The following is a 26,866-nucleotide window of genomic DNA, read 5'->3' as shown; positions in this document are numbered from 1 at the left end:
TCAATACGATAGCGGTCCATCGCAATCAAGAATGATCATTTTTGCCACTGAAGACAACTTGCGGGTGCTGGAAAATTCCCTACATTGGTTTGCTGATGGAACATTCAAAGCAACGCCGCAATTATTCTACCAAATTTACACCATCCATGTCTTGAAGTTCCACACGGTCATTCCCGCCGTGTTTGTCATCATGCGGGATAAAAAGCAACAGTCATATGAAAAGTTTCTTGTGGAACTGAAACGCTTAAAGCCTTTGATGAAGCCAGAAACAGTTATGACGGATTTCGAACAAGCTGCTATCAAGGCATTTGAAACAAATTTTCCTGATGCCACTCAAAGGGGTTGTTTTTTTCATTTTTTCCAATGCCTTTGGAGAAAAATTCAACAAGTTCAAAGCGTGAGAGAGAAATACCAAAATCATGCGAACTTTGCCTTGGAAATTAGGAAGATTTGTGCATTGGCCTACGTTCCCGAAAATATGGTAATTGAATGCTATTAGGAACTTATAAATTCGTAATTTTACGTCGAAAATACGATTATTCTGGCCCCTATCTTGGAATATTTTCAGTCTACTTGGATTGGTTTTTATGATAACAAAAATGTTAGTCAAGCCAACCTTTCCCATTCAGTTGTGGAATTGCCATGTGGCGTCTAAAGCTGGATTGCCGAGAACAAACAACAACGTAGAGGGGTGGCACCGCGTGTTTAATGAGACCTTGGCCTGCTCTCGTCCAACTTTGTGGACGTTTGTAAAAGCCTTACAAAAAGAACAAAAACTAAACGAATTGAAGATTGTACAGTACATCGCTGGAATCGAACCCCCTGCGAAAAGGAAACGCTACAGGGACACGGCTACTCGAGTTGAAGGGCTTGTTTCAAACTTCCAAAATCTGGATAAGTTAGAATTTCTGCGTGTAATTGCCCAAAACTTCAAACTACAAATTTAAATACATTTTTGTCAAACTATTTAAAATTTCAATGTGTAAACTAACATGAAATCAATAAAAATAATTGCATTCAATTTGGTAGTTTTCGAATCTTTATTATACTTTATATTGGATTTCGTTGTAAAGGTATTTAGCTGTTATTAATTTCGCTAAAAATGTATTTAGCGCTTAAAGATTTTGAGGTAATTGTAATTCGCTAACTTTGTTCTCGCTATAATGATATTTCGCTATTTTTGCATTTCGCTGTTGTTGTTTTCGCTATTTTGACCGTCGATATTGTGCCTTCGACATTTTGCATTTCGCTATTTTGACCTACAAGCGTGTTCTTCAACGGATGGAGAAACGAGACCGCCGAAATCAACGCCGGCTGGGAACTTCAACAGGCGCCTCCATTTCAACTCCGATCATCCCATCAAGCCCTACTCTCGCCGAGGCCCCACTAGAGTCCGACTTTATCACCGGCTACATCTCCGACTCCGACGCCGTTAGCCTTCCAGACGACGAGCGGGTTCCCGACGCTATATCCGGCAAGGCCTACGCACCGGCCACCGATCGCCGAGGCACTCAGAAAGCATTTGATTAGGCGCTGCTCCTGCGCGCGGGGGCATCTACAGCGCCCCCCCTCCTGCCATCATCCCTGTGCCCAAAATGGTACCTGCGGAACCGCCGTCAAGGCACACGGGATCGGCCAGCGGGCCCGGCAACGCCCCTTAAGCAGGTGACAGAGGCGGGACACCGTCGGCGGCGAGCCCAGCCAGGAGGTGGTCGGTGACAGGGCTCGGACCAAGGCAGCAGAAGGCTCGAGGGGCCGGGGGATCGCCCTCCGAGCACAGCAGTGCCATACAGTCCAAAAATGTATCCGCGACCCCCAGAGGGTTGCCAAGAGCTGGGGATGAGCCATAGCAACACCTGGGTGGGGGCGAAGCGGCCGAGCAAAACGTTCGCGTAACGGGGCAGGGAAAGGTCCGAACCAAGGGCGAACCCAAGGAACCATCCTAACCGGCACACCGAACTCGGGCCCCCTCCGCCACGACAAGGCCTTTTGCTCTACTCCCAAGGGGGGCGATCGCCGAGGCGGCTCTTGTTCCGAGGGGGAGCTGTCGCGCTCAAGAAAGAACCAACATTCAAATATCGCGCCAACGGCGCCAAAGCACACCAACGCCATCCCGAGTAAGAACCAACATTCAAATATCGCGCCAAAGCACACCAACGAAATCTCACGGCCAAACACAGGATGGAAAACCCGACCCAAGAAACCAGCCTCTAGTCGCGGGGTATAAAAGGCGAGGAAAGGCCGAGAGAAATCGTATTTTCGCCTCGGAGCCTCATCCGACCCGGGATAGACTAGTAAAGCTGGAAAAGTTTAGCCCGCTAGGTAAACGAAACCAGGACGTAACTAGCTGATAAAGCTTGCCCTGGCTAGTTTAAGAGTCTCCCCGACGAATACTTCTCCGCTTGCGGCCGCCTAAACTCGCGTTCTCCGGCAATCAAGTAAATAATTTTATCTGTATCATTTTAAGTGAATAAATAAACCTAAGTCTTGTTCCAACCAAAGACCCTCTGTGTCATTTACTACTCTGACAATATTGATCCCTAAACACGTACTCCCTTCCAAAAATGTACTTGTTCTTGAAAAAGCGTAGATATGTAATTTTTTCCATTAATTTAGAGGGAATAGATTAAGAGTAAAATCAGTTGATTGAATTTAATATTGACTAAGGATTAAATGGATAAAAATAACTAAAATAATTGCAATATCTGAACTTCAGTCAAATGATAAACCTTACACATATCGTTTGCTTTTTCGGCCTTGGTCCAACCAAGACGTTTTTTATAATAAGATATACTGACTTATCATTATTATATTCACGCTAATTTATGAACGTACGATTCATCGTTCAGATAATTACTGTTTCCACTAAAGTAGAACTTAGAACAGCTTATTAAAATATTCAAGTTCCCAAAGGTAAATAATTGTCATAAATTATTAATTCACCAGTAAGATTGTTAATTTATTTATTTTAATAATGCTGGGAAAGGCGGGTTATTATGGCAGCAGAACAATCTACAGGCTACAGCGGGACCTCAGGCCTGGCTTTAATTGTTGTTTTGGTCCAGGCTTAGTAAAATCTAGCGAAATCGATGAATTTATAAATTATCGGCTAAATCCTACTTTTAAATAATTTTGTATAAAATTATAATAAAAATACTTAAGAAAAATTTTAAACTCAGACCTAATTAGAGAACCTTAATTTCGCGAAGCTTAAAAATGGCCTTTAAACCGGCAAACTGCCGTGTCCTACGTTACCTTCATACCCTTAACTAGTTTAAGTCAACCGAAACATGGATTTAGTATAGAAGCTTACGCTTCATGGACTAACTTTAAAACACGCACTACATTAAAGGTGGAATTCTTAATCAACGGACGGAATGCAATTAAGTGCAGGCAAAGGCAGGGCGTCGTGCGCAAACGTCCTGCCTTTTGCGCACGACACCCTGCCTTCGCCTGTACTAAATTGCGTTGCGTCCGACGTTTATGAATTCCACCTTTATACCTCGTCTGAAATGGCGCAAACTGGTTTGTGACGTAGAATTTGAGGCAAATGCAGTGACACGCGCGTTTGTGACCTACAATTTGATATATATTCAAAGGGGACGCGCCGAGAAAAAGAAAGTTTGCATTAATTTTTACGTCATCAGCGAGCTTGTACCCCCCACCCTCTTGAATGTTTATGACATAAATGTAGTTAAAATCGAATTGCCTTACCGAAGGCTAAAGTGATATATCCATGAAGCGTAATGTTCTATACTAAATCCATGGCGGTCGTCTCTATTTTTAGCCACATCGTAGTATACGATGAGGCTCTTAGTTTGACCCGAACCTTAGTATTAATAGTAGTCGTAGTAGTTTTGACCGGAGTTTTCGCTTTCGTTAGCGTTATTTTTAAGCTTAAAAGCAACTCTATATTACCACAACCCACCTATAGGGGCACGTCTTAATCTGTGGGGTCGGATACTTTTGAATTTTTATCTGTGGGGTCGGATACTTCTGAATTTGTATGTTTGGGGTTTTTAGCCACATCGTATCTTTGGGGTCGTATACTTCACCAGACTTCATTAATTAAATTGAAAGTGGCGAATTTAATTCTTAAAATAACCATTAATAATCTCTAATTTTTTCCTTCGATTCACCGGAATATTACAATTACAGCATAAATAAATTTATACGCTTATAATCTTATCGAGGGGCTATTCATTCTTATTTTATGCACGTAAATCATTTCAGCATTGTACTCATTAGGGTAAGGTATAGAGGGATTATCCATTCATTTGGGTACGGTATAGAGGGGCTATTCACTCGTACGTTGTGGCTACTATTACGAGCCCTTGGGTCGTCTTGTTATAATCTGTTCTATGATATGTGATAATACAACGTAAGTCCAAGAGTGGCTTTAAGCATGACTTAACCCATGACAAAACATCGTAAGTTCAATAGCATTTCATTTAGGGTAAAACAACGCAAGTCCGAGTATGTAATTAAAACTGTTAAAAACAATACTTAAACTTAATTGTTCTTAATGAAAACAAAATATTTGCCAACTCTAAAAATGAGGCTTTCATTCAAGGCTATTTTCAAATCTAAGAAACGTATTAGTAGGTAGAATATGCCGGTTCTGAAACAGTGGTATTCAATGGTATCGATCTGGGCGCCATTTTTTTCTGGGCGCCATCTTGTTTTTCTCTGACGTCATCGTTTCTCGGCGCCATCTTGTTTTTTCTCTGACGTCATCGTTTCTTCTCGACGCCATCTTGTTTTTCTCTGACGTCATCGTCTTTTCTGGCCGCCATTTTATCTCTGACGTCATCGTTTCTTTTCGACGCCATTTTGTTTTTATTTGGGCGAGAAATTTGAAAATGTTAAGTCTTATCTGACTTCAATCAAGACCAAAGTTCATTGCGATATTTAAAATCCTGAATTTGCTGATAAGGCAAGCAATCAAAGATTAGGTAGATATACTACAGTTATAATAATTTAGGAACTGAACGTCTTATATACTAAGATATTTTGAGAATGGTGACAGACGGCATACCCTCGAATTCAAACCTTAATATTAATTAATGTATACCATTTATAATAATGGTATTGACTTAACAGGGTGTAACGCACGCTAACGTAAATAATTGTCGAAGAAAATAATTAATATTAATTATATTTATTTAAATATTTAAGAAAAACTGGAAACTCAAAAACACTTTCTTCAAAACTTTGACACGAAATTTGAAATTGTTAAGCCTTTGCGTGGGTAATTTTAATCTCGGGTATAAAACCAAACCGAACCTAACCTATTCTAAGCCTATCGCACTGCGAATACTCTATTTAAATCTCTACACTTGATCCCTAAGTTGATATTTTCAAATCTCGCGCCAAAGCGGAAATGCGATCGGAATTCCTGCTGTCTGTCCAAAATGTTTGTTTAAGAGACTCTAGTCGAACTCGGGATGAAGCCAAGTAACTAATAACATAGATTTTAATTAAACCACATATTTTAAATTAAGCATAATTTAAGTGAGCGTTGCTTGTCTCCGAAACGAAGCACACGAATAATAAGAAAACTTGGTAAGAACTGGTTGTAAATAAAAGTTACAAGTTGAATATTAAGCCTCGGATCTCTATTTACAGTATACGCTAGCCGATATGCATCATTTCACCTATAAAATAAATTCAACTTACTATTTAAGACGAAGTGTATCCTTAAAACCATTCCGGAGGAGAATTAAAATGCTAAGACTGGTTTACACGTGGTGGTGGTTTGAAATATCTAGATACGTGAAGAGACACGTTGCCGGTGATAAACAAGAACCGATAAGAAATCTGGAATCTTTTATCGATAAGATATGTTTCCACGTGGTAGGAAAATTTCCAGATAGTAAACTAGAACCTAAACTAGAACCATTTATAGATAAGATATCTTTCCACGTGGCGGGGGTAAACTATAACCGAAACAAGAACTGTTTATCAAGCGGGGGTAAACCAGAACCGATAACCGATATCACCGATAACCGATATCACTTACGCTATTTCCAAACTTATCGATGCCTGCATCGAAACTAGAAATCTTATCGGGCTTATCGATGCCTTCATTGATACTAGAAATCTTATCGGTCATATCAAAGGTCTCCGGTTTATCATATATTAAAACTCGTGCAAGTGGTGATAAAATCATTTTACGGCTAACCAAGCTCTCTCCAGCAACTAAAGTACCACAGCAGCGGAATTCAGCAACTATAGTCCCGCAGGAAACTCTACGTTATAATGTAAGTACACTCTCTGGAGTTTTAAATTTTTGTTTCCATTATTCGGAATTAGCTATATATATATAGAGCATGATTATTGTTATTAAAATCATTTAAAGAGATGGATTTAACTTTGCAACACCCATTTACTGGGCTCGTAGCCGGGGTCACTGGCTGTGGGAAGAGTGTTTTTGTAGCTAAATTAATTAAACATCGTGAAATATGTATTTTACCGTCACCCGAAAGGATAGTTTGGTGTTACACGGAATATCAGTCGAATCTTTTTAATACTATATCCTCACATTCGCCGATGGTAGAATTTCATGAGGGTTTATTAGATGTTAGCATTTTAGACGCCAGTGTGAGGAATTTTGTTATACTGGATGATCTATTATGTGAAATTGCCAATAATAAGGATGTGACGAACCTCTTCATACGAGGTTCTCATCATAGAAATACCTCGGTTTTCATATTAATGCAGAACTTGTATTATCCCGGAAAAGAAATACGTACTTTAAACCTTAACGCTCATTACTTGGTTATATTTAAAACACCACGCGACCAGTCGGCCATTATTCATCTTGCGAAACAGATATACCCAACCAATAGCAAATACGTGGTAGACGCGTTTAAACAGGCCACCTCTGAAAGTTTCGGTTATCTTTTTGTAGACCTCAAAGCTAGTACCTCGGACGATCGTAGATTACGTACTGGAATATTGCCTGGAGAACAAGCTGCAGTTTTCGTCCCAAAATGACTGCCTTCATCGAGGTTAACTTCTTTCGAGTTAGAGGTGAATGGATAATCAAGGAAATGGCCGCATACTTTGAGGAGACGAAGGACTACGAGGTTTGGATCTTCAAATCACCTTGCCCCTTTGCTGATCTATCGCGTAGCGATAAAAGGCAATGTTCTTGGCTAACTCGGAACATTTGCGACCTGCGATTTGAGGAGGGTGATCACGATTTTGAGGAATTACCCAAAATACTTCGGGAGATCCGTGAACGAGCCAGCACCTTTATAACTAAGGGAATCGAGAAAGCGGCGGTGTTATCGCGTCTCTTAAAAACTGAGGTCTTGAACGCCGAAGATCAAGGGTGCCCCCGACTGACGTCTGTCGTGTGCTCTCATCCCAGAGCTTGCACTTTTCACCGGAACAACAATAATTGTACCCTGGTCAAGGTGTTCCGTTTGGCGGCATGGCTCCGTCACAGAGAGTGCGAAAGCATTTAGACTTTTTGAAATACCTTATTAGTTGCAACGCGTGCCAGAGGAACGCCGCAATTAAGCTTGCCAACAAGGAAGCGATAAAGGCCATAGCAGAATGTTGTATAAATGTTCTTAGGAATAACGTACCACTCTCAGTGAGTGAGAAGAAGAGCTTGAAGAAACATCGTAGTTCTATACGGAGAGTTGCCGATAATATTCCACATTCTAAAAGAAAGAAGATACTGACGCAAAACGGTGGTTTTTCCCCCTACTTCTGACCCCCCTTCTATCCATCATAAGTTCTGTCGCTGGTGCTGCCATAAGTCGAGCCATAAAGTAGAAAAATGGCGAAAAAAATGCTATTAATTTCGCAAGACGTGTACCAGAGACTGAATAAGGCTCAAAACGATTTCAAAATTGATACCACGCTAGAGTTGGAGAAGGACGATAAACTAAAAACCATTATCGACGATCCAAAACTAAACAATACCGAAAAACTCAGTAGATATAATCACGTCTTATCAAGACAAATACATAAAAAAGAAAAGAAAAGGAAGACCAAGAAGGTTAAAACGGGTAAAACGCGAAACTGGTCCGCCGAAATTGCATCATCGGTTCCAGCCTATACGGCGACTGATTGTTTAAACTTGTACAAGTGGATGGAACTAGCCTCCGATATAAAATGGACGGACGCCGGTGAATTAATTTATGAGAAGCGTAGAATAATCGGTTCTAATATAGTAGACTTATTAGCGTATACCGCTGTGAAATCGAGGAAAAAGACCCCCGTCTCTGGTTCTGACCAGTTTTACGAACTTTTATATAACTCTAATGTTCCAAGAACTTTAATTAAACTTAGAAAAAGTGATTTGGGCCCTCCCGAAAAGCGTGAAAAGAAGGAAGTTGATGAATTTAAGTTAGCTCCCGAGTCAATGGATGGTGAGGGTTTCAGAGATTGGATTTGTTTGTAGTATTTTTGCCATACTGAATAAAATATGTTTCATTTATGATTTTTGTTTCATTTGATTAAAGTATTAAGCCATGGAAGGTTGTGATAGCCAGGTGGCTGCTTTCAGCCTGTTAACTAGTTTACCCGAGTCATTTTTTAAATACCCTAAAGTCTTAAGCGTTATATTAATAATTTTTATTATAATAATTATAGAAGTTAGTGATTTTCTCTTCTGGCATTATCAAAATTCCCTCAATTGCACCTTTAATGGATAACTTAAAAGAGATTTATTCTAATGTGTCCGACCCGGGTTCCTACGGTAGCGTGCAGGGTTTATATAGAGCGGCTAAAGAGCAGGGTTTAAATGTTTCGTTGAAAGAGGTTGAAAATTTCCTGAAAACTCAAGATACGTATACTCTACACAAGAGTGCTCGGAAAAATTTTCCAAGAAATAGAACAATTGTGTATGGGATCGACGAACAGTGGCAGATTGATTTGGCGGATTTGAAAAGCGTAACTCGTCATAATAATGGTTTCCGATACCTTCTCTGTTGCATAGACGTTTTCAGTAAGTACGCTTTTGTGGTAGCGACCAAGGACAAGAAAGGGCCAACCATTCTTTCTGCATTTAAGGCGGTTCTAGAGTCTGGTCGGTCACCTAAGAGGGTGCAAAGTGATCATGGAAATGAGTTTATTTGCAAGGACATTCAACGTGAATTAAAAAGGAGAGGGATAGAATTCTTCGCCCCTGATTCCGAGCAAAAAGCTACGGTAGTCGAGAGGTTCAACAGGACTCTAAAGAGTCGTATGTATCGTTACTTTACGGAAAATAACACCTTAAAGTACATTGACGTGCTAAAAGATTTGGTGTGGGCCTACAACAACAATTATCATCGGTCCATAAAATGCAAACCGATTGAAGTCACCACGGAAACCTCGAAACGCGTCTGGGAAAACCTCTACGGGGGAGTAAACTTTTCACCCCCTTTTAAGTATCCCTTTGATGTTGGCGATGTGGTTCGGATAAGCAAGCATAAGAATATCTTTGAGAAAGGATATTTACCCGCATGGACGGAAGAACTCTTTAAAATAGTGGAGAGATTACCTCGAAGTCCGCCGGTATATAAGATCCATGACTTGAATTCCGACCCCATTACTGGAATTTTTTACAAGGAACAACTACAGAAAATTGGGAAAGACCTAAGTACCAGCGTGTTTAAAATAGAAAAGATCTTACGGAAACGTCGCAGACCAGACGGGACACTAGAGAGATTAGTTCGTTGGAAAGGCTATCCACCGTCCTTCGATAGTTGGGTTCAGGAAATAGATATAGCATGAGTTTTTACGTTACTCTACCTTCCGATTCGTCGATGGGATATTTCCCCGATAATACGAGAAGTAAATTTAGGACTTATCTGCCCGAACCAGTAAAATTACAAGGACCGTATGAGGTCGGCCTAGCGGAGATTTCATATCCACACACTTGGAATAACATGAACGTTACGTGCACGTCCACGCTCACTGGTATTGGGAAGGATCCGTCCTATTCTAGAATGGTGGAATTACCCGCAGGGTATTATGGAAATATAGAGGATCTCCTAGAACAACTTAATTACGACGAGGATGACGTTTCGGATATGACTATTCTTAAAAACCACGTCGGCGATGATGACGATATCATAGAGTCCGAAAGCCCTTCGATAGCCAAGTATAGTTTCAGTTACATTCGACGTATACGCCGTGTGGAAATTTCCGTGGCAGATAATTACATGTTAACTATACCGGGACAACTCGCCGTTATGCTGGGATTTTCAAAAGACCCATCGAAAACCTCAACCTTTGTTTACTCTAGAACAGCTACGTACCCCGTGGACTTGGACGCGGGTCTCCATTCTCTCTTTGTTTATTCGGACATTGTCGAAAGTAGACCGGTTGGAGATGTGCACGTACCTTTGCTCAGAATCGTGAGCATACAGGGTAATGATGGTGAGACGGTGGATAAAGACTTTCCCAGACCGCACTACCTCCCCGTTGCTAGTAACACTTTCCAGTCGATTGAGGTTAACATTATGAGCGAGCTCGGTATTCCCGTGCATTTCGAGCGAGGTAGACTTCACGTTACCTTACACTTTAGGCCTCGTAGAATGTGGGCGCCATTATAAATAGGAAAGTGACGGTGATTCAAGTATCATTTGCATTTAGAGTGTTAAAGGAAACGCGTCACGAGTACGAAAATGTCCCAATCGGACTACGATCATCATTTTCTGAACCAGATTGGGCATGGATCAAAAGTTGATTTCTATAAGCACTTTCACTCACAGCTGGGTGGTTCTTTGGCTGTGTACAGGGGCGTTCCATCGCAAAACGGCTATGGGTTAGGGAATTTTATAGCTTCTGCTTTTCGTCGAGCCATGCCACTAATTAAAAAGGGGGCTATATTCCTTGGGAAAAAGTTTTTAAATACGGGTGCAAAGGTCGCGACCGACGTGGCTAGCGGTATTCCTATAAGATCATCCGTAAAGACCCACGGTAAAGTCGCTGCGAAAGACGTAGCCCTCAGCGCGGCGGAAGAAATTCGAAAAATGACGGGAAGTGGTAATAAAAGGAAGCGCAAAACCAAACCCCTAGTCAGTTCAGTTGTGAGAAGGAAGAGGAAAGCATCATCTTTCAAACGGCCTGATATTTTTTCTAAAATATAATGGCGCACATTCACCCCGATTCGCATGGATCCGTCAGTTCGGAAGTTGAACTTTTCAACGTACCTCTAACCAATACCAGTATTTTGAGTGGAGAATGGGTCGAATACAGCCCAATCTCTAACATTAACGAAAATTCCACCATCACGTTCTCCGTGGCCGGCAGTACCGACGCTTACTTGGATATGTCTAAGACCTTAACGCATTTTCAAGTTAGGATCGTCAATCCCGCCGATGGAACTACATTACCGGCGGCAGCGGAAAATGTGGGACCCGTCAATCTGTTTCACCATAGTCTATTCAGTGAAGTACACCTTTCGATGCAAGAGAGATCCGTGACACCGTCACCGCAAAACTACCCTTACAAGGCCATGTTTCAAACGGCTGTAACATTTGGGGGGCCGGCCAAAACCAGTTTTCTTACTAGTTCTTTGTTTTACAAAGACACGGCCGGTAAATTTGACGTCTTTGCCGAGAACGAGGGTTTTAAGACGAGGGCGGCTTTCGCTAAAAATGGCACGATCGATATGATCGGAACTGTACACTTGGATTTGTGTCAACAATCACGTTACATTCCAAATATGACGGATCTTAAATTCAAGTTTGTTAAAAGTCCAAACGAATTTTGCATACACGCGGAAGGCGCGGTTAAATGGAAAGTAGTTTACGAGTTGGCATCTCTCTATGTACGTAAAGTAAAATTACCCTCGGAAGTACTTATAGCCCACGCCAAATGCCTCGAAGTGGCAACTATGAAATACCCCATTATTCGCACAGAGTGTAACTCCTTTTCTATTAATAGCGGTACAAAAATATGTGTTAGAGATAATTTATTCATGGGACAACTTCCTAAAAGGGTACTTTTCGCTCTGGTAGATCAGAATGCTTATTTGGGTGAATACAAAAAGTCCCCCTTTAATTTTAAACATTTTGATTTAAATCATATTGCCTTGTATCTGGACGGAGCTAGCGTCCCTCATAAACCCCTCACTCCGAACTTTGCTGGCGGTCAATATATTAGGTCTTATACCAATCTCTTTTCCCAAACCTCTCAATGGTTATTGGACGAAGGGAACTATATTTCGCGGGGTGAATACCCTAATGGAAATTGTATATTTGCTTTTGATTTGAGTCCCGACCTCAGTAGTTCGTCTTCACAATTTCAATTGATAAGAAACGGTAACTTGCGTCTGGAATTAAAATTCGCCCAAGACTTGCCCCAGACCGTCACGGTTTTGTATTACTCTGAGTTTCAGAATTTGGTAGAAATTGATAAGAATAGGACTGTTATTTACGATTACAACTAAATATGGACACTAGGCAATTAACTAGAATTATGCGAAGTGATAAATTCACCAAGGGGTTATTTCGCGGAGTATTCGCCGCAGATACTTTACCGAAAACCGTAAAGACTTTTCCCTCTCTGTATATTGTAAACACTGGATTATCAAATACCGACGGAGAACATTGGACGGTTATCTATTTTTCTCGAAATCGGAACACAGAGTTCTTTGACAGTTTCGGAAACCCTCCTGACATGTTTAAATTTAACTATTTCGTTGAAAGAAATAGCGTGACTGTAACTTTTAATTCGAAACAACTTCAAGACAATAAAAGTAGGACTTGCGGAGGTTTTTGTGTATATTTTGCTCTATATAGGTGTAGGGGTATTAAAATAAGAGATATATGCTCTAGATTTGGAAAAGATAAGTGTTTAAATGATAAGATGATATCGGAATTTATGTATAAAAGGTTTTCAATAAAGTTTTATTTTTAAAATTTGTTCTTTGATTTTTCACATACATAAAAATAAATAAATAAATAATAAGAAAATAATTTTGAATCGCGCGCGCCGCGTGTTGATTCGCCCCGTATTCGCGCCGCGTGTTGATTCGCCCCGTATTCGCGCCGCGCCGGGCAGCCTCCCCTCCTCCTCCGGTTAAATTCTGTAGTGACCGTGGGCATACGTTGACACCCCGTCGATGATATACCTCTTATCATCGCACGGGTTAAGGCAAAGTTTCATTTGCCTCACGGTGTAAAGTTCGTGCTTATTACTAGTGATGCGCTTCATTTCAGCCATCGTTAATTGTCTATTTAATAAGCACTCTTTATAATTAATAAAGCGTAGCTTATTTTTGACCACGCGTCGGCATATCCCCTTCGCGGTTTTCTTTTCTCCTTTGGCGGACAGGAGAGCGTACATTTTCGGCCGTAGCCCACAAAAATCCGAAATTGGGACGCCATCCAATTCGTCCTTGAATTTACCCAACACCTTCTTGTTTTCATCGCTGAAGAGGCGATGGTTTTTGGGGTATCCCGAAAAGTCGTACATGCTGCTCTTCTCGGAAAAGTCCTGGTAGAGGTCGGGGGTCTCAATGTGGTATGTCAACGAGTCCGTGTCCGTGAACAGCAACTTGGCTCGGTCTCCGTACTGCTCCCTGATTACGTCATAATGAAACTTGTACATCAACAGTTTTGATAGGTCGAGAACTGTGAAGCCGGTGTAGATTGGACGGTTGAGTGTTAGGGTCTTCTGGACTCGGTGAATGCCAACCAAATCGTTCTTGAAGACGGTGAATCTTTCGAAGGCAGGGGAACTTGACATCTTGATGGCGCGTTCGGGCGTGTTGACGAGGGTGAAGTCAATCCGACTTCTTAGATTCTCCATGGTCTTACCTATAAAGAAATAAATAATAGTACATATTGTAAATTATTGTTATTACAGGTTAGGTTAGGTTTGGTTTGGTTAATACATACCGTAGACGCTGTTGTTCATAAGTTTGAAAAATGACTTTTCAAACTCATTGGCTGCCTCTTTTCGCTTGTCAGTGTTGAAGTCGATGAACGGCTTCAACCACGCTCCTTGCTTGAAAGTTAGGATTCGGTGAATTCTAGCAATGGTGAGACCTTTCGCCAGGTAATATTTTAAGTTGCGGTAGTGCAACACGTATTTTTCCTTTCCATTCAACGATGGAACCAGCTTTGGACAGCTGTCCTTCTCTTTAAGTCCCAGTTCCCGAAGTTGGTCCTTGGAATACGGCGAAAGTTCATCGGTGGTTATGACTCGTTTTTCGGGTGCTAGAGGGTAGCAATTATGCACGTCATGTAGGTGTTGCGGGTACTCCAAGTCCACCTCTAAGATGTATCCGAAATCGCTGTCATCCGGATGGTTCAGAATTACTTCCTAGGTGAAATCGAGGCAAGGCCGAATCCACTTGAAGTCCCCCATTGGCAAGTAATCACACATCACCGTACCATAAAGATTGTTGCAATCTGGTGAGAGAGAGAAGAGATAGAAAATAAATATATGTTAGATTATAAATATATGTTAGATTATAAATATATGCTAGATTATAAATAAGACGCTAGTTGACTTAGTCTTACCTAGGTACGTGATGTAACTGCTGGGTTTTTCGTTGTCGAACGATTCCGGCAGATCCTTATTATTAGCCTGCGCTAATCTGTGGCTAATCATCGACACGCCCCCTCGTATCCCCTTCTCTATAAATAGATGCATGTCGGGGTCAACTAAGAGGTCCAGTTTCACCTTAGTCATAGCTAAAGCGCTCTCCCACGCAAAGCCGGGACCGGTAAAGGCGTGCGCGCAATCCAATTTATAGTAATCCAGGCACATTTCCCTGAAGTTTTGGAAAATGTCAGCAAGGAGTACAACGTCTGATGTCACATACAAATCGTGATAACCGCCTAGTGGGAGAAAAATACATATTTTTAAAACCAAACCCAACCTAACCTAAATCTAAGACCAAATAAAAATGAGACATTAAACTTACCGAGATTCTCGATTTTAAATTGATCCCACACATTTTGGGCGTGTTCGTAATCTTCCGCGGTAATATGCTCGTCCGTCAGGCTGTTGTAGAATTCTTCTTGGGTTGGGAGGCTCCTTTCGTCGAATTTCTGGACGTTGTCCATATAATTATATGGATAAACTTGCTTCCTTAGCAAAAGTTGAACCTCTTCAGGTGTATAAAGTTCTTTCATGCATCCAAACTTATCTATCCCACCGTTGGATAAGTTTTTCGCTAGTTCCTCAAGGGATGCTGGCATGAAACGCACAGTGTCCAAAAACCGCAGATTCCCTAAACTGAACGAAATGTACGTTTCCGAATTTGAGGGTATACACTTAATGTTTTCGTCTTTCACGAGTCCGATTTTTTCCATAATTAAATGGGCGTCATATCGCGATAAGTTGTGTAGAAACACGGGGATGAATTTGGGCGTCTTCAGTTTCAAATTGCAGACGTTGTGGGCAGCTCCCCGATAGGCTCCGCTCGAATGATCGTGGTCGCGTACTTTAACATTGTTGGCCGTAAATTCCCCACCGCAAATGTAGCATACTCTTGCCGAAATGAAGTCAGCGACGTCCCTGGGCGATAAATCCATAGGGGCATTTTCTTTCAGTTTTTCGGAGATAGCTTCCTGTTCAACTAGGAGACTTTGAAGGAATTTATCAGCGGCATCTTCTCCACGGTACGTGACGGGCTTGGAAGGTTTCCCATCAGGGCCCACGACCACGTAGCTAAACCCACAGGCGATATGGCTTGTTAAACGCGTTGTCGAAGATAGGGCGGAATCCGGCATGCAGGTGGCAATTTTTGGTAGTATGGCCTCGAAATCAGCAAAAATGACTTACTTCAACTGGAAAATAGTTTAAATATATATAAATTAGGGGATTTTTAATAACTTGATTAGTTTGATTTACAGAGCCTATAAACTAATATATTATGATAGTCAAATGCATTTAATATCTCACCTTTTCACGCCATCCGTAATTTTTGAACTCCAACACGGGATCCTTCGTCGGCATAAGGATTTTTTGCGGTCCATGAACACCGCAGTCGATAATATGTTGGTCCCTCCGCGTTTCGGAATCACGACCGGCAAAACGATGAAGACAGTACCGACAGTAATGAGTCGCGTGTTCGTGTCCCGTAATGCTGCCTAAAAGTCTACTTAAATTACGAATGAGGCAATAATGTCTGGTTTGCCCTTTCGTTAATAAAAGCAAGTCTATTTGGCGATTTTTCTCTACCCGATTTGTACTTATGTACCGTGGGAAAACCTCGTTTTCGTAGCAGAATACGTTTATGGACAAGTTATTATTTCGCTCAAACTTCTCCATTTTATCAACGCTAAGTTCAAAGGGAAATGTGACCCCCGTTAAATTGAGTTCGTCCTCAAACTCGGTGTATTTCTGTACACGGGAGGGGTTTTCGTTAGCAGGGTGTAGATGGGCTAGGATTGACCACATAAAGCATCGGTTATCTTCATTTTTCACATTTACCACAGCCTTTTTAACAGCGAGTTTCTTGGGTAGTTCTATAAAAGTTCCACCGACTAGCGGTAAATACGAAATGATGTTCACTTGGAGGAATAAAATCCTATCAAGAACCCAGCCACTGCCAGTGCTTTGAAACTCGTCGATTTGATTTTTTATAAACAACACACACGCGTCTAATTGTCTGGGTAAAATGTCCTCGGAAAGGGTTTGTTGGGTCCGACTCCTATGATACGCTAAGAACTCAACCTCTTGAGCCTCGTTCGCTAATTCCCGAGCGTTACGCGCGCGAATTGTTAGGTACCACTTGATCCCGTGATCTCGTGTTAACTTATTTTGCAAATAGTTTTCAATATTTACGCGGTGTCGATGAACTAATCCTTCAACGTCCGTTTCCACCGCTGATGGAGTTATCCTCGCGCAGAAAATCGCGTGTCCTAAGACTTCCAATTCCTCTATCACGTCGGGGACGGGGTTGTTTGGCGGGGTAGCGATGATCGGATCTTGCCGTTGAGCCTCTTCCGCTTCCTCGAAATTATCCATGAAAGCGTGCAGATCAGCGTTTTCCTGGGTGCTCAAGGGGTCCAAGGAGGGTTCCGGGTCTTGTTCGGATGCATCCATGAATTTATGAATGTCGGCATTTTCTTGGGTGCTGAGGAGGTCCAGGGTGAATTGCGGGTCTTGTTCGGTAATTCCATCCATGAATTTATGAATGTCGGTGTTTTCTTGGGTACTCAAGGCGGGCAGGGAATCATTTTGGACAGCTACGGGTTGTTCCGCGGCGGACGTGGAGGGTTCCGATGTAGAGAGCTTAGACCTTTTAACTAGGACATCTCTATCATCGTCAGCTCCACGCTTCGATCGTGAGGGGCGACTACTCCCTGCTTCAGACACTACTAAACTATGTTTTCTATCTACGTGATTTTTTAAAATATCACGTCTTGTAAAAGTTTGCGAGCAAACCGAACATGGAAAACTAAGTTTCTCATGTTTTTCACGTTTATGTCTAAGAAGACTACAATTCTTAGAGTATTTAGCGCCGCAAATATCGCACATAACCATTATGACTAGTTTAACTTTAGAGAAAATAAACTAAGAACTTACAATCTGGAGGAATCTCTCAGAGTCTGGTGGTATTCTGTCAGGGATTAGCTGAGGAATGGTATTGATGTATAAAATTCCCGGCTATTTATACTATTCTAATCTCTGTCTCGACCCTACTAAAGTTCACCAAACCCGAGTGTTGGTTTATTGTTTAAATAAAACAATCCCCATTTATATTTCCCAAGCACTGATGTTGACATGGGTAGTATCAGGGGTCACAAGCAAAAGAGTGCTGATTACCCCTACTATCATGTTTGATTTCTTTTTTATTGTTTAAATAGAACTATCATCATTTATATTTCCCAAGCATTGATGTTGACATGGATAGTATGAGGGGTCACAAGCAAAACCAGAGTGCTGATTACTCATGCTCGCATGTTTGCTTTCCTTTTTATTGTTTAAATAGAACTATCCTCATTTATATTTCCCAAGCATTGATGCCAACATGTTTAGTATCTTTAGTTCACCTCATGTTTGATTTTCTTTTTTATTGTTTAAATAGAACTATCTTCATTTATATTTCGCAAGCATAGATGACAACATGTTTAGTATCTTTAGTTCACATACAAGACGAGAGATTACTCTTGACTTCGCGTTTGTTTGCTTTATTGTTTAAATAAAACAATCTCCATTTATATTTCCCAAGCACTGATGACTACTATATCTAGGGTTCAGGACCTTTATGTCCTCATGGGTAAATACTTTGAAATAGGAATTTCACTATTATGGGGGGAGGAGGTTTAAAACTTACAAATATTTAAATAAGCCTAATTTTAACTAACCTATTTAATTTTCATTAATATGAAGAAAAACCCAAAAATAATTAAGTTGGCCTTACATACTTAAGTGTCTAAATGACAAGAATTAAATAGTTTTCCAGTTTTATTCACAAATCAAGTTTTGAATTACATACTACTATTGTAGCAATTCTTTTACAAAAATCCAAACTAAGAAATGTTGAATTATGAAACAGTTGAGTAATTAAATTAATATCCAAATTATTAACAGCATTTTCATAGTGAATATTCACACGTTCAGCCCAGTCCATAGTCACACACTCATGCTGTAGCTGAGATCCGTGGGATATAATACAACCATTGCAAGCATCTTTAATATATTTAGTCAGTTGCTGATTAACTATGCTTTTAACCTCAGTGGACACTCGTTTAGCCGCGTTTAAAAATGTTACCACTTGATCGTGCTTCTCTAAAAGTTTCTTCCAAAGTGTGGCTCCAATTGTGAACCCGTTCCTTGTAGGGTATAGAGTTCCATAGTTTAATCCACTGCCAGCCTTCATTTCACGAATGTTGAGAACTTTCCAATCTTGGTACATCTTCAGCTCGATACGCTTCAGGTTTGACTCCTCAAAGATCATAGATGACGGTGTAGCATCGTCATTCAGAAAGTAGTGGGTAACCCGTTCCCGCATTCCATGGAGTTGATAATATTCCACCTCCGTCAATGTGATCCCCATTGTACCGTCTGTTAGTCCTAGTCTAACCTTACAGTCAGGGGTAACCGAGACTGACTTTGTCGATGAGATTTCGAAAATATTGGATGTGTCCCTATAATTATAGAAATAAAACATAATTTAATATATATTAATTTAAGTAATTTAAATTACTATGGTCATGCACTATATGTATGTAATTACAAACTAAGAAATTTAAAACTCCAAAGAGTGAACTTACATTATAACGTAGAGTTTCCTGCGGGACTATAGTTGCTGAATTCCGCTGCTGTGGTACTTTAGTTGCTGGAGAGAGCTTGGTTAGCCGTAAAATGATTTTATCACCACTTGCACGAGTTTTAATATATGATAAACCGGAGACCTTTGATATGACCGATAAGATTTCTAGTATCAATGAAGGCATCGATAAGCCCGATAAGATTTCTAGTTTCGATGCAGGCATCGATAAGTTTGGAAATAGCGTAAGTGATATCGGTTATCGGTGATATCGGTTATCGGTTCTGGTTTACCCCCGCTTGATAAACAGTTCTTGTTTCGGTTATAGTTTACCCCCGCCACGTGGAAAGATATCTTATCTATAAATGGTTCTAGTTTAGGTTCTAGTTTACTATCTGGAAATTTTCCTACCACGTGGAAACATATCTTATCGATAAAAGATTCCAGATTTCTTATCGGTTCTTGTTTATCACCGGCAACGTGTCTCTTCACGTATCTAGATATTTCAAACCACCACCACGTGTAAACCAGTCTTAGCATTTTAATTCTCCTCCGGAATGGTTTTAAGGATACACTTCGTCTTAAATAGTAAGTTGAATTTATTTTATAGGTGAAATGATGCATATCGGCTAGCGTATACTGTAAATAGAGATCCGAGGCTTAATATTCAACTTGTAACTTTTATTTACAACCAGTTCTTACCAAGTTTTCTTATTATTCGTGTGCTTCGTTTCGGAGACAAGCAACGCTCACTTAAATTATGCTTAATTTAAAATATGTGGTTTAATTAAAATCTATGTTATTAGTTACTTGGCTTCATCCCGAGTTCGACTAGAGTCTCTTAAACAAACATTTTGGACAGACAGCAGGAATTCCGATCGCATTTCCGCTTTGGCGCGAGATTTGAAAATATCAACTTAGGGATCAAGTGTAGAGATTTAAATAGAGTATTCGCAGTGCGATAGGCTTAGAATAGGTTAGGTTCGGTTTGGTTTTATACCCGAGATTAAAATTACCCACGCAAAGGCTTAACAATTTCAAATTTCGTGTCAAAGTTTTGAAGAAAGTGTTTTTGAGTTTCCAGTTTTTCTTAAATATTTAAATAAATATAATTAATATTAATTATTTTCTTCGACAATTATTTACGTTAGCGTGCGTTACACCCTGTTAAGTCAATACCATTATTATAAATGGTATACATTAATTAATATTAAGGTTTGAATTCGAGGGTATGCCGTCTGTCACCATTCTCAAAATATCTTAGTATATAAGACGTTCAGTTCCTAAATTATTATAACTGTAGTATATCTACCTAATCTTTGATTGCTTGCCTTATCAGCAAATTCAGGATTTTAAATATCGCAATGAACTTTGGTCTTGATTGAAGTCAGATAAGACTTAACATTTTCAAATTTCTCGCCCAAATAAAAACAAAATGGCGTCGAAAAGAAACGATGACGTCAGAGATAAAATGGCGGCCAGAAAAGACGATGACGTCAGAGAAAAACAAGATGGCGTCGAGAAGAAACGATGACGTCAGAGAAAAAACAAGATGGCGCCGAGAAACGATGACGTCAGAGAAAAACAAGATGGCGCCCAGAAAAAAATGGCGCCCAGATCGATACCAACGATACCATTGAATACCACTGTTTCAGAACCGGCATATTCTACCTACTCGTATTGTTAATTCTGTAGGGGTAGTTACAAAATGGGTAAGTTTGGAAAATTTCCCATGTTATTTCTATGGTGATTTTCCAGTTTTTCGTCAAAAACTGTGATTAATTTTATGCAAATGAAAACCACCCTTAGCAATTTTATGGTTTATAAAATAAACTATTGGAAGGATCTCCTTGCAATTTTAGCCACATATTAGACGCCTGGATTTTAGTTCAATGGGAAAATTTCAAAACACTAAACATAATACGAAAAAATTACATCCAATCAGAAAACCTTCCTTATTAGAGATGGCCCATACCAGGCTTAACCCGATACCGATCGATACCGGTACAAACATGAACCGATACCGATCGATACCGATATTTACTCACTATGATCCAAAACCCGATACTTCAACCGATACCGATATGGTATCGGTTCATCCCTAGAGTAGTAGGCGCGTTCTAAGAAAGATTTTCGCTTATTAGTTGTTAGATAAACTGAATTCAGGTACTTTTTATATGAGAACTCGTCACGATGGAAATTCATAGAAATGAGAAATTATCACCATAATTACGTTAATAAAAGACCTAAAAATGTCATGTAGCGCCATATAACGCATTTTAAACGAGTATCGGTTTACTATCGGTATCGAACAAACCGATCCGATACTATCGGGAAACCCCGAGTATCGGTGCCGATACCGATATGGTATCGGTACCGGTTCATCCCAATTCCTTATACATTAAAGCCGTCATCAGGCCTTGTCTAAGGGAGCTACTGCTCCCTAAGAATATTAAGAATTAAAATCAAGTGGTTTTTATAGACGGAGATAATTGGGTTCATTCTCAAGTTGGCGCATACTATCTAGAAACGGCGCAATGTTCAATTGACACCAAGAGTTGAATTTCGTTTAAATGGATCGATCCCCGTATACGAACGTAAACAAATCTATTATGAGGAAAATTATACGTGTCCTTTTCCTACTTAATTGACTAGCTTTCGCATTAGACCGTTACTTTTCATCATTTGTGGCAGGAATGAGTATTATTATAGCGTCGCACAAGCTGTTTTTCGAAGTTCTGAATAATTTATATAGATTTCTCTCTGTCTTAATTTTTTTCTTTGCGGACAATTTATACGTTCACTGTGAGTCCATTCAAGAGTTTGTTATGTCAAATTTTAGTTATGATTTGAAATGACAAATGTTGAAATCTCTTCCTGGAGTATTTTTAAGGTAAATGTGTCTTTTAAAATTAATTTTCTTTGTATTTGTATTTCAATTTCTGGTGCTGTTTCTTCAAAAATTCCTACCCTGTAATTTGATTTCGATATTTGTGTGTTATTTGTTACAAAATGTTAATTTATATTTGTTTTGGCTATTGATTTACAATCAATACTTCTTCAATTGAACATTCTCGTATATCTTATATATTTGTAAATCAATAATCATTCAAGGCTATAGCCTTACACTTGTTTAAAAATAAGTTTATTAACACTATTTAATAACAATTTTAACATTACGCACACTAATTAGTTCAAACTTTCACTATTATGTGATGGTCAACATGGAACAGCGAAAAGTGGTTTCTATTTTGGTTTATAATAACAATTTGTAAAGCTACTGACCGTATTCTATATTGTACTTTTGTTTAAGGTGAGCCCGGCATATTTATTCTTCTACGGGGTGAAATTAGTATTACTAAAATAGTATCAAGTACTTTCCTAGAGAATTTTGCAATAAACTAATGTATTACGGATATCGTTAGGTTTTCCTTCAAAGGCGCAGTAAATGTTTTAAGATGTACACATGTGAACTTTCAATGTGTTCAGGTAAATTTCGAAAAATAGAGCGATAAAGGAGGCGGAGAACCCCAGGATACAGACGCGAAAAATTGCCTTAAAAGCTTTCAAGTTGATAACGACGAAAGCATCAGGTGATTCGACTATCTGACAAGGATGCGATTCCACTTTGTGAGATGGAATTAGGTCCTCGTAGCAATCACCCTCAGTCAGCTGGCGCAATTTGAGAATTAAGTAATTTAACTCTATCATAATTAACGCAGAACTTAAGAGCGGGAACTAACCTTTTGTTGACAGTCTCAATCAGGGTTTGCGAAATGATCTGTTGAAATACAAAGCCAAGTAGGCTGTCATAAAAGGCTTGCTCAATTTCATTTTACAAATTCCCGTCTTGCCTTATCTGGCTTTAATTACATTCCAAAGAACGGTCCTAGGAAAAACGCTGAATTTCTCTCGATTTTCGATTGCTGCATGCATTTTTTAATTTTTTAATAAGTTGCTTATTTTCTGGTAACACGTATCTGGTTTCGCGTCAGCTCGCTTTGTTACTTCCGCAAATGCGGGCCTAGTCAATGCATTTTTCTGAAACAAAAATTTAAAAGCAATGAAATATTGCTTTATCTTTCTTAAACTCCTTGAAGAGCACTGAAGGAGACATGTCTTGTAAGCCCTACAAAACTGGTAGGCTTACCCTAGAGTAATACAGCACTGTTTCAATACAATAATTTATTCTCACTCACCCAGTCATCGTTTAAAGTTTAAAATAAAAAGTACAAAATAAAATACAAGGTAAAAAGCAGAGCTTCCTCTCCTCGGTGAGCAGCCAAAAGATAAAGATCTCCTCCTGGTCCCCGGCCCCTCCTTTTATAGACACAGGGTCTCGAGTCGGGTCTAAGGGTTCCTTCCCCCTTGACTTTTGGTCAAGGGGTTAAGTCTCTGTCGGGATTCCGACGAGGACAGTTGCACGGTGCACTAGGACTTTCTTAGACCCCCCTGATAGTTTTACAAGCGTATGCTCGTTCCGCTGAACCCCAAGCTCGCTAATTTTAACGTTATGAGGAGCAACGGCCTACCAGGGGTAACGCCATTTCGCGTTTGCGATATGGCCGTTACAACTCACCCACCCAAAAAATACTTAATGGGTAGGGCTGTGCTATTCCAACGCTGGGAAGAAAAGCTCTTCCTCCTCCAGCATTGGCGACAAATCCAACGCGTCCGAGAATTCGGACGGGCCGGACTCGTGGGCCTCCGGCAGAGATGGAGCTGCGGCTGCGGCCCCAAAGTCGGTCCCACTCACCCCGACGAGGTCGTCAGGGGTGAGGGTCTTCCCCCTAAATATATTGGGGGTTGGGCCCCCAGCACGGCTGGTCATCTGGCCAGCCGGCCACCGGGCGTCGCTGTAATAGATTTGGCCCGAGTGGCACCAAGTGGCGACGCTTCGCCTACTTGGCTGTTGGGGCGCCTTTGCTGTCATCTTTGGTGGGACGGGTGCCCTTCCCACCAGCTTCCCCACGGCGCCCTGTTGTTTCTGCGGCTGGCCCTGGCCGCCCTGGGCCACCGCCACCACTGGTCCGCTTCCCTGACGCCGGGCGCGACCTCTATTGCTGGTACAGCTACATTTGGTACTACTATTTAAGTCGCGCGTATGCGCAAGATAAATTAGTCTTTTGGTAATCGTAAGGTTTCTTACAATTCCCAAGGGTTAAATGAAAAGAGTGTCGTGGTTTCCCCCACCCAAAAACGTTACAGAGGGTTTCCTCTGGTGGAACGTAAATTGTACCTATGGCGAGGAACACTCTTTTCGCTCTCTCTCCGCTCTCCCCTCCTACGTTTAGGCTTAGCTATATCGATAGGTGAGTTTTCACCTGCGATTTCGCTATCCTGCGGAGAGTCTCCCGTCCAAGGTGGAGTGTACCGTTTCAGGTTTGAAACGTGAGAGATACCAGCGAATTTTCGCGTAGTTTCCTCCTCCAACCTGTACGTCAACGGGGTAGTTCTTTCCTGCACTACGAATGGGCCGTCGTACTTTTTCGCGAGCGAAGCCGTGAAACCACGACTCGCATCGGAAAGTGGGTGCGTACGGCGCAAAACAAGGTCGCCACGTCGAAAATACACGTGTCTCCGACGCTTGTCGTAGTGCAGTTTCTGCTTCAGCTTCGAGTCCTGCAGGTTATGCCTTGCATGATCGATAACATCATGAAGTCTAACCTTCAGTCTCTCAGCAAACAGATCTGGGTCTCGGTTCTGGTAAGTATTTACCGGTTCCAATTCCCAATCTAACGGAGCGCACAGCTCCCTACCGAAATTCATTGCCGCGGGCGTGAACCCAGTCGAGCTGTTTTCAGCCGACCTTAAGGCGAAGCCCAACTCAGGAATACGAGCATCCCAATCCCTATGTTTCTCAATATAAGAAATAATCATAGGCTTGATATTCCTATTCATGCGCTCAGTAATGTTTGCCTGAGCATGATACGGAGATGTATTTTTCGGGCGTATACCCAATCTTTTACATGTCTCCTTGAATTTCGGACTGGAAAACACAGAAGCATTATCAGTAATCAGTTCCTTTGGGAATCCAAATCGACAGAAAACTTCAAATAACTTCTCCCATATTTTCTCCGTAGTCATTTTTCGTAAGGGATAGGTTTCTACCCACTTAGTGAAATGGTCTACGATGACGAGCAGGTATTGATTACCCTTGGAGCTGCGGGTATAGGGACCCATGAGATCACAGGTCACTAATTCCCACGGCCTTTCGCTACGAACGCGTGATAGCAGCCCGGGCTTTAATTGTGCAGATGGCTTCGATTTTTGACACATCTCACAACCCCGAACATACTTTAAAACGTCGCGCTTCATACCCGACCACGTGACTCGGGATTGTAAACGTTTATACGTCTTACAAACTCCCAGGTGGCCGGCAAGGGGCTCGTCATGAAAATATTTAATTGCCTCTAGCCTCAAGCTTCGAGGTAATACTACCTTCCAAGCTTTCTCTAGGGCATCCTCATCCTCTTCGTCCCATGGTGCGAAGTATCTTAATAGAAGACCGTCTTGATCCATTACATACTGATCCAATACTGCCCCGGCCTTTATTGCCGTTTCCGGGTCTACAGAGCTTCTAACACGCTCTAACTCCTCGATTAAACGAGATAACTCTGGATCAGTAGCTTGGGATTTTATTATCGCCTCTCTATTAAAAGGTAAACCCAACTTGGGTGTGTTACCCCCCACTACTTCATTTGCAACCAATATGACGGCTTCTTTATCGGCCAATTCGGTTTCGATTGGTGCCCGACTTAGAGCATCGGCTACCAAATTTAATTTACCAGGGCGGTATCGCACCTCGTAATTAAATGGTTGGAGGCCTAGAGACCAGCGGGCTAATCTTCCAACTGGCTCTTTCATCTTTTTAAGCCATTGAAGGGCCTGATGGTCGGTTTCGATTACCACATCAGTACCTTCAACGTACATTTTAAATTTCTTGAGAGCGAATACTACTGCAAGACATTCTAACTCTGTAGTGGAATAATTACGCTCTGCTGGAGTCAGCCCACGACTTATAAACCAGATAGGCATTAATCCTCTATCTGTCTCTTGTGCCAATACTGCACCCAAGCCGTGGCTACTAGCATCGGTTTGAATAAGAAATTTCTTATTCAAATCCGGGAGGGCTAATTCCGAGGTACTCTTTACCTTTTCCACTAACTCCCTCATAGCGTTGGTATGGGTTTCCTCCCAACGCCACGTGGAATCCTTCTTAAATAGGTTATACAAAGGACGAGCTATTCCCGCAAAGTTCGGTATAAACTGGCGGTAATAACCTATCATGCCAAGAAATCTTTGTAATGATTTCACGTCTCGAGGGATGGGGAATTCCTCAATCGCTCGAAACTTATCCGGGTTTGGCATACAGCACCCTGGACCAACCTTGTAACCGAGAAGATTAACGGTATTCGTGCAAAGTTGCACCTTGCTCGGATTAATAGTTAATCCGGCATCTTTAAGGCGGCCTAGAATTTCTCGAATGTGAATCAAATGATCCTCAAACGTCTCGGAATATATGGTGATATCATCATAAAAACCGAGAGCGAAATTCCATTTACAGGGTCCTAACACACGGTCAACTAATCGCATGAAAGTTGCCGGTGCGTTTTTAAGTCCAAAGGGCATCTTTACGAATTCGTAAAGTCCCCTATGGCACACGAAAGCTGTCTT

The 26,866-nt window shown here is 41.1% G+C and overlaps 6 protein-coding genes across 9 annotated transcripts in view; 2 read left to right on the top strand and 4 right to left on the bottom strand.

Moving 5' to 3' along the window:
- Positions 1 to 4,908: 4,908 nt before the first annotated feature.
- On the top strand, positions 4,909 to 10,077 carry LOC149670967 (uncharacterized). Of its 2 annotated transcripts, XM_089840391.1 has the most exons (4): positions 4,909 to 5,457; positions 5,516 to 5,565; positions 5,629 to 6,263; positions 6,914 to 10,077. In XM_089840391.1, the coding sequence occupies exon 4, from the start codon at positions 8,668 to 8,670 to the stop codon at positions 9,736 to 9,738; it is 1,071 nt and encodes a 356-aa protein (XP_089696517.1). In that variant the 5' UTR covers positions 4,909 to 5,457; positions 5,516 to 5,565; positions 5,629 to 6,263; positions 6,914 to 8,667; the 3' UTR covers positions 9,739 to 10,077. The 2 variants fall into 2 exon arrangements, with proteins under 2 accessions (XP_089696517.1, XP_089696515.1); XM_089840389.1 differs by having other exon boundaries at positions 4,909 to 5,565.
- A 1,021-nt stretch (positions 10,078 to 11,098) lies between these two features.
- On the top strand, positions 11,099 to 12,403 carry LOC149670966 (uncharacterized protein F54H12.2-like). The gene has a single exon (XM_089840489.1). It carries the CDS (start codon positions 11,099 to 11,101, stop codon positions 12,401 to 12,403), a length of 1,305 nt encoding a protein of 434 aa, XP_089696615.1.
- A 632-nt stretch (positions 12,404 to 13,035) lies between these two features.
- LOC149670965 (uncharacterized) lies at positions 13,036 to 13,875 on the bottom strand. The gene is made up of 2 exons (XM_089840488.1): positions 13,857 to 13,875; positions 13,036 to 13,775 (listed from the first exon to the last, which is right to left on the bottom strand). Exons 1-2 carry the CDS (start codon positions 13,873 to 13,875, stop codon positions 13,036 to 13,038), a joined length of 759 nt encoding a protein of 252 aa, XP_089696614.1.
- Positions 13,862 to 15,993, bottom strand: LOC149670964 (uncharacterized). Of its 2 annotated transcripts, XM_089840385.1 has the most exons (4): positions 15,874 to 15,993; positions 14,891 to 15,758; positions 14,484 to 14,804; positions 13,862 to 14,372 (listed from the first exon to the last, which is right to left on the bottom strand). In XM_089840385.1, exons 2-4 carry the CDS (start codon positions 15,699 to 15,701, stop codon positions 14,284 to 14,286), a joined length of 1,221 nt encoding a protein of 406 aa, XP_089696511.1. In that variant the 5' UTR covers positions 15,702 to 15,758; positions 15,874 to 15,993; the 3' UTR covers positions 13,862 to 14,283. The 2 variants fall into 2 exon arrangements, with proteins under 2 accessions (XP_089696511.1, XP_089696512.1); XM_089840386.1 differs by lacking the exon at positions 15,874 to 15,993 and having other exon boundaries at positions 14,891 to 15,845.
- Positions 15,994 to 17,313: 1,320 nt separating this feature from the next.
- Positions 17,314 to 20,507, bottom strand: LOC149670963 (uncharacterized). Of its 2 annotated transcripts, XM_089840388.1 has the most exons (4): positions 20,000 to 20,507; positions 19,892 to 19,941; positions 19,194 to 19,828; positions 17,314 to 19,067 (listed from the first exon to the last, which is right to left on the bottom strand). In XM_089840388.1, coding segments are annotated over exons 3-4 (681 nt in total). In that variant the 5' UTR covers positions 19,196 to 19,828; positions 19,892 to 19,941; positions 20,000 to 20,507; the 3' UTR covers positions 17,314 to 18,388. The 2 variants fall into 2 exon arrangements, with proteins under 2 accessions (XP_089696514.1, XP_089696513.1); XM_089840387.1 differs by having other exon boundaries at positions 19,892 to 20,507.
- Positions 20,508 to 23,169: 2,662 nt separating this feature from the next.
- Positions 23,170 to 26,866, bottom strand: part of LOC149670961 (uncharacterized) — a 43,253-nt gene continuing 39,556 nt past the window's right edge. The window contains exon 6 of the mRNA XM_089840384.1: positions 23,170 to 23,230. The gene's annotated coding sequence lies outside the window, so the exon portion shown is untranslated. The remainder of the gene's footprint in view (positions 23,231 to 26,866) is intronic.

This window comes from Phalangium opilio, unplaced genomic scaffold (assembly GCF_054372755.1).
Source record: "Phalangium opilio isolate 3A_F unplaced genomic scaffold, DU_Popi_V2 ptg000054l_1, whole genome shotgun sequence".
NCBI classification, from domain to species: domain Eukaryota; kingdom Metazoa; phylum Arthropoda; class Arachnida; order Opiliones; family Phalangiidae; genus Phalangium; species Phalangium opilio.
The sequence above is the reverse complement of the archived record's forward strand: the minus strand, read 5'-3'. Positions and strand labels throughout refer to the sequence as shown.